A 15,615-nucleotide genomic window follows, 5' to 3' on the forward strand; every position below is an offset into this window, starting at 1 on the left:
TACCTCTTCCAGGGTAACACCTTTCCAATTGGGACCATCGTAACACTGAGGTATATTTGCTTGAGTACCTCCGCACCAATGACGAGCACCTCTCCATGTAGCACCTCTCTGCACGTGCCTAAACTCAGAGAGATATCTTGCAACGGGATCCCTTATGATAGTTATGTAAAAGTAACGGCGCTTAATTCCATCTCCTTCAATTTTATTAAGTTCCGTATCAACACAATTTGTCAATTCGGTCCAATCCGCATGTAATCCACACTTCCAGCCGGTAGAGTATCGTGAGAATAACCAATTTTCGTTATGATTTGGACGGAAACAGAAGCAACGCTTGCGTCGTCGTTGACATGAGCATGGTCTTTGTAATTCTAAATCTCGCACCAGATGTTTGCCAAATAGTGTGCCACCTTTGAACAAAACAAGAATGATAATATCTTGAATGCAACAAATACTTATTTTATATAACTAATCTGTGCTTCGCGGGTTTTCTCCATGTCTTGGTCCATTCTTGATGTGCCAACGTTTCGTGGGCCTTGCAGTCCACTTCATCAGGGCGAGGAGCAGCCTGATACTGAGCTGTTCCTCCAGGTCCTTCCTTTTTATGTTACGCTACTTGTTGAGATGGGAGTTTTTTGATGGTGGAGGGGGGGGGGTTAGAGTGATGGGGGAAAAACAGATGGTGGAATCTTGGTCGGTCTTTGCTGGTCGGGAGGATGGTCTTCCATATCTTACTTATGTTATAGCCATTATCCCTGTTTAGATTGTTAGGGTGTTTTTGTATTTCTATGGCTTCTCTGTATTTTCTTGGGAAGTATGATGTGGTTATCGTGGTTGCTTGGTCAAACAGTATTTGATGTCCTGTTTCGACGTTATGTTCTGATAGTGCCGACTGTATGACGTGTTTCAGTCTGACGTCTCGTTGATGTTCTTTTATCCGTAGGTTTACCGTTCTCCCGGTTTCCCCGATGTATATTTGTCCGCAGGAACACGGTATTCTGTATACTCCTGCGGAACTGAGTGGCGGTCTTGGATCTTTGGGGTTTCTTAAGATTTGTCCTATCTTCTTGGGTGGTTTGTAGACAGTTCAGATATTGTGTTTGTTCAATATCCTGCCGATCCGGTTTGTAGTTCCTTTGACGTAAGGGAAAATGGTTAGGATCCTGTCGTCTGTTTGTGTGTTCGGAGCCGTTGTCTTGTTTGTGTGTTTGTTGATTATTTTGGTTATGTCTTTTTTGTCGTGTCCGTTATTTTGTAGGGCCTGTTTTAGGTGGTTTATTTCTGTCCGTAGATGTCCTCTGTCGGAGATGGCGAAGGCTCTGTGTACCAGAGAGTTTATTACTGATTGTTTTTGTGCTGGGTGGTGGTGTGACTCAGCATATAAGTATCTGTCCATGTGTGTTGTTTTTCTGTACACTTGATGCCCTAGGGTGCCGTTGGCCTCCTTTGACACCAGCACATCTAGGAATGGGAGTTTCCCGTTTTCCTCTATGTCTATGGTGAAACGGATATTGGGGTGTTGTTTGTTGAGGTGGATGATTTTCGGTGGAGGAATTTTCGGAGTTCAGATCTGCCGTGTCTCCATATCATAAATGTGTCGTCTACGTACCGGAACCAGACTTCTGGTTTCTTTGGTGCTTTTTTGAGAGCCTCTTTCTCGAAGTGTTCTATGAAGATGTTAGCGATTACAGGAGAAATCGGAGAGCTCATCGCTGCTCCTGACGTTTGTTCGTAGAAAATCATTTCTACATAGAAAACCATTTCTAACGACAAAAAAGACATAACCAAAATAATCAACAAACACACAAACAAGACAACGGCTCCGAACACACAAACAGACGACAGGACCCTAACCATTTTCCCTTACGTCAAAGGAACTACAAACCGGATCGGCAGGATATTGAACAAACACAATATCCGAACTGTCTACAAACCACCCAAGAAGATAGGACAAATCTTAAGAAACCCCAAAGATCCAAGACCGCCACTCAGTTCCGCAGGAGTATACAGAATACCGTGTTCCTGCGGACAAATATACATCGGGGAAACCGGGAGAACGGTAAACCTACGGATAAAAGAACATCAACGAGACGTCAGACTGAAACAGTCGGCACTATCAGAACATAACGTCGAAACAGGACATCAAATACTGTTTGACCAAGCAACCACGATAACCAACACCACATCATACTTCCCAAGAAAATACAGAGAAGCCATAGAAATACAAAAACACCCTAACAATCTAAACAGAGATAATGGCTATAACAAGTAAGATATGGAAGACCATCCTCCCGACCAACAAAGACCGACCAAGATTCCACCATCTGTTTTTCCCCCATCACTCTAACCCCCCCCCCCTCCCTCCACCACCAAAAAACTCCCATCTTAACAAGTAGCGTAACATAAAAAGGAAGGACCTGGAGGAACAGCTCAGTATCAGGCTGCTCCTCGCCCTGATGAAGTGGACTGCAAGGCCCACGAAATGTTGGCACATCAAGAATGGACCAAGACATGGAGAAAACCCGCGAAGCACAGATTAGTTATATAGAAAGCACCCATGGAAGCATCAAGAAGATTGTCAAATACTTATTTTTTTATATTATTAAATCTTAAATCTTATAAGTTCTTTACAGTTTTTCTAATTTTAGAAGAGAGAGGATTAGTAGCGTTTCAAATTGATTATATTAAAAGTCTGAAAGTTATCGGCGCTCAATCTTATCTGAAATAAAATTCATTTAAAATGAATATATATTGTATTATTTGAAACATCTAACTTTGATCGTGATAGGTTCGTGTTCTTCGAATTTGATGTATATTATTAAAATATATTAAGAATAAGTACGACCGTATAAATAATATACATAAATATGTACGAAAATGTCAATAATCAGTCAAAAATAGATGTTATAAATACAATATATATTAATAAATTAAAATAAAAGTAAACAATAATATACTAAGGACCTTTTTCACCAACTTTTAGTTAAATTAATCGACGATCAACTCGCAGAAGTGCCAACAGTTTAATGTATCAGTACATCTGCTCTCTCTTCCTCTTCTGAGACAAACTGTGTTTAGTTCTTACGTTAGCAGTCGTGATGATTGAATTAATTATTGATTAGCATTAATCAGAATTGGTGAAAAAAAACCCATTTCTATCAACGCAGTTTAAATAGTTAATCCCTAGTGACATTTGATTAACCAAAGTTTAGCAAGATATTGGGTCATCTAAAAAGTATTCGCGGTACTTTGTCACTATGATATATGACCATCAACACCATCTAGTGACAAAAAACCGCGGATACTTTTTAGATGACCCAATATTAGTTTCTATCAACTTTTTTCTGTGTCTTTAAACGTAAGTAATAATAAACTAAGTTTAAATTAAACGGCCAGTTTTGGCCGTTTAGAAGTAGTTGAACTGCGAAATTAAGAAATATTATTAGTATCAAACATGGTATATAACCTTGTACTGTTACCTTCCGATGACGAGGATATTACTGAACAATTTAATAGAAGAGAGAGAAGATTTAAACAACATATTATTTTGAGAAATTAAATAATATCGAGTTTGAAATGCGATTTCAATTGTAGTAAGTAAAGCATCAATGTTGGAAGTTTTAGAAAGTATTAGAGATGAATTAGAATTCGAGACTAAAAAATAAAATTTTTTCTGAAATTATTTTACAAATATTTACAATTACAAATATAAATTAAAAATTTTTAATTGATAAAAATAATTTGTTTTAAGAAATAAGGCAGTATCTCCTATAGAGCAATTATTATTAGCTCTCCGTATTTACGCTACGAAATCATTTCTTATAACAATTGGAGACTTTTCTGGAGTGAATATAATTTCGGCACATTGCACATAGAGTCAGTGAAGGGGAGAGGGAGAGCGAGGAAGAGGGGGAGAGGAGGGGGTGAAGGAGGGAGGAGGAGCATGAATCATTTTTCAATATTAGAAAATTCAATTAATAGCAAGCAGATGTATATAAAAGTATGCTATTAATTGAATTTTCCAATATTGAAAAATGATTCATGTTTTCATTTTAATTTTGTATACTATTAAAGTAATATTTAAGTAATAATTTTAATAATCGTTTTGACAATTATTTTTTAGATGTCAAAAGTTTTATATCAAATTTTTATATCAAATTTTAATTTTATGCATTATGAAAATGTAAAATATAATATTAATGTTGTAGATGGAGGATCTTATGAATCTCGATCAGATACTATGGAACGTGAAATATTATAAAGCCTTCAATTGATGGTTTAACAAATACTTTTGATAGTGATACTGTGACAGATAAGAAATGTTTTTTTAAATTTATATCTTTATATATGATGATTATTATTATACGTGTTTGAAAGAAGAACTTGGAAATAATAATACACAATGTCACGACGAATTTCCATCTGCTTGAGAGAAGTTTTTAAGCATTAACTTTTAAAAAAAGCATTTTTCGATGTTTTCGATATTTTTGTTCAGAATTAAATTTCCTTTAAAACCATGAAATCTAGCAGAAACACATTCATCCATCCTCCCTCCCTCCTTCTCTCCCTTCGCCCCCCCTCTCTATGTATGTGTGTGTGTGTGTGTATTTATGTTTAAAATAAAAATAATATACATTGTTGCAGTCTGTGAATAATATTGAAAAGTAATATTCTAAAGAAAAAGCTGACACACAAATTACAAGGACAAGAAATAAACTGACATAAACCAAAAATAACTGCAATAGAGATATTAAAGAAGAAAATAAGTATGCCACTTTAACTTAAACAAGAAGTAAGTTTTCAAATAATCAATACGATTTGGAAAATATACCAAATATATATGGAAATACTAATTATAATAATGAAAATGGTAATAATGAAGATCAAAATATAAATGAAATATGTGTCAATGTTATACACATATAGATATCACAGAAGGTACATCATATACATAAATTATATATATTGTTGTAGCTGGTGAATGATATTGAAAACTATTGTAAAGAGAAAGCTCTGCTGCACAAAAATCACAAGAACAAGGTATAAATTGGAAATAGTTTCAGTAGAGAAGAGAAAAAGAGTATGAGTGTGATGCTTCAAAGGAGACGAAAGTTTTCAAACAATCAATACGATTCGGAAAATGTTAATGATCATTACACATTATGTAAGAAAAGGAAAAACAATATAAGTTCAAGATTTAATGTTCTGGCAAAATCGAAGGCTGAGCTCGTAGAATTTATGACATAAGATTTAAAAATAAAAAGTAAAGTTGAAGTACAAATTTTGAATATTGAAGATAAAAGAATTAGAAGTACAATTATTGGAAAAAGAATTGTTATTAAAAAATCACATACTACAAAGAGAATTGCAAAAATAAACAATTCAGTATTAAAATTTTTTTTAACACATGAAGTTAAAGTAATATTAATAACAAAAAAACTGTGATGATAATTATGTTTTCGTTTAAAATCTATATATTTCTACAATAATATAACAAACATTTTTGTTTTCTGCAATAATAACTGTGATGACAGCTATGTTTCAATGTGATAACAACTATTCAACTATGATAACAGCTATGTTTCAATTTATGAAGTACAAATGTTTATACAGTAGTGTAAGAAATATTTTAGTTTCTGTTGAAATGTTTTATTTTTTACAGTTAATATAAATAATGACACGCATTTCATATAATTTACATATTATACATTTAATACATTTTATTATAAGTTTGTAGGTTTTAATATTTTATATAAGATAATGATATTTTTTGTAAATTCAAATAAAAAGTTGACATAAACACGAATATTTTTCATTGTCTTTTTACATCCTGTCTTTTCTGTATGTCTTATATTTTATCTTGGTTAGTAATAGAGCAACAGCTTATTAAATTTTTTATTAATATTTATAAAAGGTTCAAAACAATATTTTTAACTATAGTAGATAATTGTGAATAATTATATATTAATATTTAATAATGATATGATTAATATAGTTAAAATTACATACAGGTGTTCCATGGAAAAGTATTGAAACTAATCAGCTGTTATTTTCGAATGTATTCCGTTATTGAGAACAAAAATTGCGTTGAAAAGAAAAGTCTGCAATTTTTAATTGATATAAAATATCAAATTTTACAAAAAAATATTCCAGGTCACTTTATTAAAAAATATGTTAATAATCAAGTAAGCTAACGATTAATATTTAAAATCGTAGACAAAATCCAAAAATCAGGGCGAATGAAAGTCAGCGTAGTAATTAATACGCAATCTTAAATCTTTATTCCAGAAAATATCTTTATTCCAAAAAATAATACGTTTCAGTTCACTTTGGAACCATTCTCAGAAATACAATTTCAAAATATCAATTCCTTCCAAGAATAAATTACTATCAGACTAACAGATTTAATGTTGCAATCTATTCGAAACATTGAAACAATTATCTTATAAATATTTCGAAATCATTCTATCCAAGTTACAAATTAACATTAAAAAACTGGTGACTCCCCCAAGATATAGAAAGAATTTCTATATCTCGACATTGAATCAAAATTAATTAAAATTATCACTAAAAAGTATCAAGTTAAAAAACGCATATTGATCGCAGCTTGAACGAAACATGACTAATACATTTAATATATAATAATAAGAAAAACATGTTAACAAGGAAAATAAAAAGAAAAGAGAACAATGTCAATACATAAACAATAATTTGTATAAACCGATAAAATGTAACTATTTAATATCTTTTAATAATTGTACATAAGTTTGATGACACCCTCTGCTGTATTTGAGCGTAAATTGAGACTATTTTGTTGCATGAGTATTGAACGCACTCAGATATTAAACGTTTATTAAGAAAACGCTCTTCATTTAGTATCACGATATTTTCTCAATCGAAGTCATGTTCAAATTCAATCCAATGTTCTGTGATCACCGATTTGTTGTGTAATCGGTTGTTAGTATTCTGGTTAATATGATTACGATGCTTAGCCAATCTATTAGGTGTTGGAATTAATTCGTAGCGTTTTACAAGTGATGGGAAGTACTTTCATTAATGTATTTTTTAATGCTCATGTGAAATAAATAACATTCTTTCATTAAAAACGCTACGAATTAATTCCAACACCTAATAATTTTAAGTTTTTTTTCTGTCTATCCAACATAAGAGATCGCAGGATTTACGTAAGATTTTATACACAATATTTTTTCTCTTTTCTCTTGGAATGATGTTTTTATGTCCCTCGATCAAACTATTTAATTTATTTAAGCTAGTAAAAGCTAATTTAGTATTAAACGTTTTATTAATTCTTTTGAATTCGTCTAAATTTTTGGAATATAAGGTAGTACAAACCAAGAAATACAATCCCTCTTGATTTCTTCACTTGAATCTTTCTTTTGTATCGCACCTTTATAAATGAGAATTTTTAAACGTGCGTAATTGTTATTAAAAATTAAATTAATCGGATAATCATTTTTTGGTAATGTACTGATAATGTGTTCAAATTTTTTGGAGATATTTAGGATCCGATAATAAAAATATTCTATATCTGTCATACCTATTATTATGCCTCTTTTTTATAAGTGAATAAAAAATTGAAATATCTTCCCGAATACGTAGGTTTATGGTACCAGTCAAATTCAATTAGATTGTTGTTATTAATAATAGTAATATTCAAAAAATTTATTTTGTTGTCGCTAAATTCTAAGGTAAATTTTAATCTGTCATATAACAAATTAAAGGTCTCAAGTGTAACATGTCAACTAGATTTTTTAGAACTACCATAATATCTACATAGATCTACATAACGAAAATAAAACAAGGATTGAAAACCCAAAGTGTCTAATGCTCTTGCTTCCAAATCCCTCATTACTAAATCGGCTACAACTGTGTTTTGTAGAACAACAACACAGTCAAAGTTGATTGCAGACAAGTAATGATTGCACTGTCGTTTCGTGTGGTTATCACTGGGTGGTTATCACTTAATTGTCACTGAATCACAATTACTTTTCTAAAGTCAATGTATTTTAAATCAATAGCATAAATCTTACACAATTGTATCTCACGCAATGCGCGCTACAGCCACACGCGATAACTGATCTTAGGTACGCGTAACGGACCTCGTCGATGGCGACGCCTAGGGGGCGAGACCCTGAGCCGACGATGGTGCGTATAAAAACGATAGTCTGAGTCACTCGCTGAATCAACGCTTAGGGGTTGTCGCCTTTGTCGATTCTCGAAAGATCGGTACACTTACGCTTCGCGAGCCTCGATATCATTCATGACACTTACTTCTCATATCTAAGTACTGGACGAGCTAAAGTTCATGCGCAATGCGTTCGGGACCGTGGTCATCGCTGGATTGATTTGGCGGACGATTTCTCGATCCACGATTTTTCGTGACTTCGTCCCTTTCCGTTCGCGGTGGAAATTGCCCGAAATCGATTTCGCCCGGTGATCCTTTGATCGCGGGCACCGCCGATCTCCGCGGTGAGGATAAAGGAGTGAACACGTGTGTCGCGGAATCTTTGGTGACACGATAGACAAATTTACGCGGCTCGAGATCAAAAACACCCTTGATTTCCGCTGCTGTCTCTTGCCTTTGCGATTCTGAAGCGTGTGTGTGTACGTAAACCGATCTTTACATTTTTATAATTTCTATTATCTTTCGCCTATATGTCGTGCATCTTTTTTTGAGCTCAAACGCGTAACAACTGGAAAGAGAAGCGACCCCATAGGGATACCAAAATTCTGTTTATAAAATTGCCTTTTAGTGGCCTTCAACAATTGTAATCCTAGTATTAATCTCATTTAGTAACAAAAAAAGATGGTAGATAGTATCCAATAAAATTAAAACATGTTCAATTTCAAAACGTGTCCTTTTAAGTCTTTTTTACTAATTGAAAACTATTATCAATATTGTAAACCGATTTAGATACATTCTTTGAGATGACATCATGTATGAAAGTTGCCAAGGCATACTATCTGTACATGATATTAATCTAAATGGGCAAAAAATTCAATTTATGTATTTTCGGAAAAGCACACGCTTTCGGGAGAATACCTTCGCTACAAGATAATTTTTTGTACATTGAATCATTAATAAAATATTTCTTTTTCCATCATAAGGCTCTTGATTACTCAGCCAAGAATTTTGCGGTAGCGACACAAAATCAGACGACGGTCTGGCGAAACTGGTAGCCACATACTTAAGCCCACCATGTCAATGTGCTCGCCTGCGGCGCGCCGAGAGTGAACGAGACAGCGAGCTCCTTCTCACACTAATCACTTGTTTTAAGCGACCGAAAATGCTTTCTCGGTAATCTCGGTCGCTCGGTGGCTCTATACATCAATAAGGGGCGGGAGGCATTCTAAATAACACACACACATATATATATATGTTTTAATAAATTGTAGTAATAGTGTATCCCACCGATTAATCCAGAATAAATCATGTTAAAACGCAACAGTTTACAAGATATTTAGTTGTTTACTATTTTTCATTCGCGTTATATAGTATACCTCTCCTTCATAAATTCGAGTAGCAAGAATAGTTCAGTAGAATTTTACCGGAAAACAATTATAAATCAGTATTTCTCTTCACGAAAGTCTCGAAAGGACATCAGAAAAGAAATGCGTTGAATGTTTGAGACTCGAGACTTGTGAAGAAAATATTGCGAAAAAAAATTGAATAGTTTCAAAAAGCACATTTTTCGCTTATAAAACAAAAGATATTGATTGTATGAAAAAAAATTAGGTATTCGAAATACCTACAAAATGAGACATAGAACATTAAAATCGATCTATTAGTTCAGTAGAAAAAAAATAAAAAACACCGAAAAAGGCCTTTTTTTCACTCGCTCTCTGTTCATTGAGATTTAAATGCAAAGCTTTGAAATTCTCGTAAAATGTAGCTCTTGTGATGATGAACAAATCTAGCTCTGAACAAGCCTGAAAATGTTCATTAATTTTTGCAAAAAGCCATTTGTTTACTAAAAATCTGTCTGCGGAAAACTTAATTTCTTCATATATTGTTTCTGAGCATCTTATTGTTAGAGTAATAACTATATTTCAATCTCATCGCATTGCCTAAGAATAAACGATGTTTATATTATATTGACACGCAATAGAAGAAACAAGTTGTTTGTCTATAGTCTACATACACAATCAAGAGGAATACATGGTTTTCGATTACAACATTTCTGTAACATTTATTCTATATTGAGTGAGTTTGATTATTAATAATGCGATCGAGAGCGAACTTTAATTTTTGTATGCTTAACTATGTAATATTTCCATTTCATTTTTGTTTACATTGATAATGATCCAACAGGGATCAAAATGTTTGTTTTTGTTTTGTTTGTTACCGACAAATTAAAGTTTATATTTTAACTAGATGACATGTTTTATTTATTAACGGTTTAACAATTTTTATTTTATAACGACTATTTTAGGCACGTAGCCCTTTGTCTTTCTGTTTTTTAATTTTTTTATCTTTGAGCAATTGCACAGCAATTTACAGGGATTTTGTTTCTTCAAGAGTTGCATTATCACATACATTTAATAACAAAACGATTTTTTTGCAGTTAAACTATTATAAAACAATTTTAAAAAGTGGGTATCTTTTTCCGTATAAAAAAAAATGAAAATAATTTCGTTAATATACATCATATCAAATAGCCGTGTGAAGCATTCGAAATCTTTTTCTACGAATTTACAAAAAAAAGATTACCCTCCGATTATTAGGAGCCGAGATAACAATTTTTTTTCAAAAAATCACTGTGGTTCTAGTTTTTAAGATTAAGAGTTCCGTCTGGCACCAATTTATTAAGGGAGAATTGAATTTGCTGTTAAAAAAATCTCGAATTGTAACCATGAAATTTTTAATTTAGAAAATTTTTTCTTTCTTGAATTTTTATTTTTTCGGTTTATTATTAAAAAATCACGTTTGAGTATGGAATGAATGTCTGATTAACAAATTTAAGTCACATTAGCTATATGACTTAATAAAACAAAAAGACTAAATAAACCGAAAAAATAAAAATTCAAGAAACAAAAAACTAAAAATTTCATGATTACAATTACTTTGCGAAACATTTGGTTAAGTTATTTGTTTATATCTCTTCGAGCTACCTCAGATTAAAAAAAATCAGGTTTCCATGTCAATTTATTGCTCAGAAAATGTAAATTTAGCAAATTTTAACACATGAAATCAAATACGCGCGAAGGACTGATGTTCCCCACTCGACTGCGCGCCGGCTTCCTTCCAAGGTTGTTTTGTTTAAAACGTTTTTTTTAAACATGCTTTTTTTTTAAATAATTTAAAACAAATGTTTAAAACTGTTATTTTTTATGTTAAATGTTTAAAAATGTTATTTTTTAAAAATGTATTTTTAATACTATTAAATATTAAATATAATTAAGTATTAAATACTATATATTAAGAGAAGGTGATACTCCAATTACATTTTACACGATAATTTGGTTTACTTGATTAATAATGAATATTTAAGTATGAATATTTAAAACTAGACAATTACATTCATTAAAATGTTGAATCGATTTTGAACTCAAAATTACGAAATATTTATTACTTAGGATACTATTAATAAAAATGTGACAACATTGCATAATGGCGAATCGAAGAGAAACATGGATGATAATGTGGCCTTCCATAAAAATAGTCTTAAAAAGTTAGTTTTGTTAGAAAACAGTGGTTTAGTTATAAAATTAACAAAAAAGTAGAGTGTATTGCAGAATATATGCAAATGTATATACATACATATAAATTTATGTATACAGAGTATTTAGAAAATAATGATAAATCTTTGCATAGGGGCAGAATGGACTAAACTAAGAAGAAAAGTCCTCTATTTTCTAGCAATTTTCGCAATAGTTAACAAGATGATAAAACAAGATGATAAAAAATTGCCGAAAATTGGTCTTTAATAATTTTTTACTCGAATACAGAAAAACTGCAAGAGACAATTGTTAATTTTCTTTTCATAGGGCTCTAAGAATTTTTTAAGAATTTTTTAAGAATTTTTTAATACCGTATTTTCTTATATTGATAAAAATGAGAAAATGTAGTACTAAAAAGTTGATAAAAAATTCTGAAAAAATTCGTAGAGTTCTATGAGAAGAACAATTTTTGCAATTTTTTTGTAAAGTTGATAGTATTTGAGTAAAAATTATTGAAGGGCAATTTTCGTCAATTTTTATCAATTAATATCTTGTTAACTATTATGAAAATTGCAAAATGCTAGAGTACTTTTCTTTTCAATTTAATCCATTCTGCCCCTATGCGAAAGATTTATCATTATTTTCCAAACACTCTATATATAAGCAGCTTGGCAGTTTATAAAAATCTATAGCAACGTAAATTATATAATAGCTTAATAGAACTACAATTAATTCAAGGAATAATTAATTTGAAATAAAAATCTCAAAAAAGAAGCCGTGAGTAATCAATACGCATAAAGGACCACATTAACAAAATGCCATGCTATTGTTTAAATTTGCATAACTTAAAATATATACAGTCAAATAAAATGTTAAATAGCAAACAACACATTTAAATATACAATATTTATGTGATAATATGCTCAAATTTAATAAAAATGAGGAAGTAGGTGTAATTAAATAATAAAATGTATCTCAGAAACATTTCAAAATACTTAAAAATGCGTTATAATAAAATATAATAAATATATATTTAAAATATAATAAATATATTTTTTTTGTTTTAAATATGATTTTTTTCTAAAGCTGTTTAAAACATATATAAAACATTAAAAACATGTTTTAAACAAAAAAAATTGAATGTTTTTTTTAAACACATTTTTTATCAACTCTGCTTCCCTCACTCCGCCTGGCACACTGTCTCGCTCGCGTTCTTCAAATTTCCAATGGTTTTAAACAACTTTTTCGGCAGCTAAAAATTCGAAAATTTTCAACAGTAAATTCAATTTTTCCTTGATAAATTGGTACCAGACGGAATTCTTAATCTTAAAAAACTAGAATCACAGTGACTTTAAAAAAAGTCTATTAAAAAAAGTTTATTTTGGCTCCTAATAATCGGAGGGTAATCTTTTTTTTTTTAATTCGTAGAAAAATGTCAGATTTCGAATTCACACGGCTATTTGATATGATGCATATTAATGAAATTATTTCCATTTATTTATACGGAAAAAGACTTTTTAAAGTCTTTTTATAATAGTTTAACTGCAAAGAATCGTGTTGCTATTAAGCGTACGTGATAGTGCAATTCTTGAAGAAGCAAAATCCCTGCAAATTGCTATGTGACTGCTCAAAGATGAAGAAATTAAGTTTTCCGCAAACAGGTTTTTAGTGAACAAATGGCTTTTTGCAAAAATTAATGAACATTTTAGGCTTGTTCAGGGCTAAATTTATTCGTCTTTATAAGGATTACATTTTATGAGAATTTCAAAGCTTTGCGTTTAAATCTCAATGAACAGAGAGCGAGTGAAAAAAAAGGCCTTTTTCGGTGTTTTTTTATTTTTTTCTACTCAATTAATAGATTGATTTTAATATTCCATGTCTCATTTTGTAAGTATTTTGAATACCTACATTTTTAAATCGATTTTTTTTCCATACAATCAATATATCTTTCATTTTATAAGTGAAAAAAGTGTTTTTTACACTATTTATAACTATTCAATTTTTTTTCGCATATTTTCTTCACAAGTCTCGAGTCTCGAACATACGCATTTCTTTTCTGATAGCCTTTTGAGACTTTCGTGAAAAGAAATGTTTATAATTTTTTTCCGGTAAAATTCCACTTCTATTGAACTACTCTTATTCGAGTTTATGAAGGGGAGATATATGTATTAGGTGTTGGAATTAATTCGTAGCGTTTTACAAGTGATGGGAAGTACTTTCATTAATGTATTTTTTAATGCTCATGTGAAATAAATAACATTCTTTCATTAAAAAACGCTACGAATTAATTCCAACACCTAATATTATATAAGATATATATACTATATAATGCGCATCGTATAACGCGAAAAATCGTAAACAATTAAATATATTGTAAACTGTTACGTTTTAACATAATTTATATTATTCTGGGTTAAGGAGAGGGATACACTATTACTACAATTTATTAAAATTTATATTAAACTTATGTTATTTAGAATGTCCCTTCCCCTCCCCTCGCTCCTTATTTATGCCTAGGATGGCCGAGTGGCCGAGATTGCCGAGAAAGCATTTTCGGTCGCTTGAAACAAGTGTGAGGAGCTTATTGTTTCGTTCATTCTCGGCGCGCACACGGACATGGGTTCATGCTTGTGTGTGTTACAGCGCCACAATAAATGGCTGAACTTATAGGTATGAAAAAGTGACGTTTTGACGACGAAATTTATGTTGCATGCCTTTTTGTTATCATTAGCTTAATTGTGAAAATGTGACTTGTCTCGTACTTATTTAAAGTCGTAATAATCGATAAAAATTAAAGTTATCTTGGAATTTTATATGTAAAAACGTATATTTTACTCGTTTCAAAAGCTGTCGGACCATGTGTTTCTGCTCGAATATAGACTCACTTTACGTGCTTTTTACGACCATTTAACTGACTTGACTGTCAAGGAAAGAAAGAACAGTTTTCATCGATTTTTACTAGTGTTTTAAAGTGATCTCGTCACTTTGTTTCATCCAAATTGTCTTTATTTAAAAATGGCACGCAACATAAATTAACATGTCATTCCTCGCTTCTGACATCACGATTCCAACATGGCCTCGACTAGTCAGAAGTCTTAATAACAGATCTCGGACATCATTAGTTAATTTAATAATCGGATCTTTCTTTACTTTCATGTAAGTTTCTTTATCTTCAAGCACCTGCAAAACTTTAGATTTGTAATTATGATTATTTATTGCAACTGTGATATTTTCCTTATCAACCTTTGTTAAGACATTAGGATTTCGCCTTAGTAAATCTTTAGTAGCCTTCAACAATTGTGCAATCCTAGTATTAACCTCATTTTTAGCAACAGAAAAAAATAGCAGTTTCTTAAGAATCGGTAATGTAATCATAGCCATCAGTTCAATGCTATACTTTTTAAAATTATTTTCTATGTCTTTAATGCACTCAAACAATGAAAACTTGTTATTACTAAAGGGCAAGGAAAAATTACCCCTCAACTGTAACAAGCATTGTGCTTCTTTAAGAAAAAAAATTGAAGATAAATTAACAAACCTCCTTTAATATTATTCAAAGAAGAATTGTTGGAACAAATTTATTAGCTTCAATATCTCAATTTTAATTAAATTATTATGATTAGTCATATTATTAAAATTGTGGAAAGAAAAGTGAAAGTCAATTTTTTCAATTTCTTCATTAATATTCCTTGAATCATTGTTTGAATATCGTCCAGTATTACAATGATATTTAATTGGAACGATATTGTTAAGAAACGTCTTATTCTGTTTTTTATTCAACTTTTCTTCCATAATTACAAACCTCTCTTTCAAATTAACTTTAAGTAACTTCTTACCTTTCAAAAAAAAAAAAAAAAAAAAAAAAATTGCAAATGCTTAAAGGGATGTGAGAATCTGTCTATGAATATGAGAAATCTAACACTGAGCAGAATTGAT

General features: G+C 31.1%; 1 protein-coding gene across 10 annotated transcripts in view; it reads right to left on the minus strand.

Annotated features, from left to right (window-relative positions):
- Positions 1-15,615, minus strand: part of Hs6st (heparan sulfate 6-O-sulfotransferase) — a 162,419-nt gene that overhangs the window by 121,347 nt on the left and 25,457 nt on the right. For all 10 annotated transcript variants that reach the window (XR_015546931.1, XR_845732.2, XR_845733.2 and 7 more), the window contains exon 2: positions 4-407. Coding sequence is in view for 2 of the 10 variants with exons in the window: in XM_087411874.1 (XP_087268000.1) it covers positions 4-407 (404 nt within the window). In the remaining 8 variants the exon portion in view is untranslated. The remainder of the gene's footprint in view (positions 1-3; positions 408-15,615) is intronic.

Source organism: Acromyrmex echinatior, chromosome 12 (assembly GCF_024713525.1).
Source record: "Acromyrmex echinatior isolate Ae372 chromosome 12, ASM2471352v2, whole genome shotgun sequence".
NCBI lineage: Eukaryota > Metazoa > Arthropoda > Insecta > Hymenoptera > Formicidae > Acromyrmex > Acromyrmex echinatior.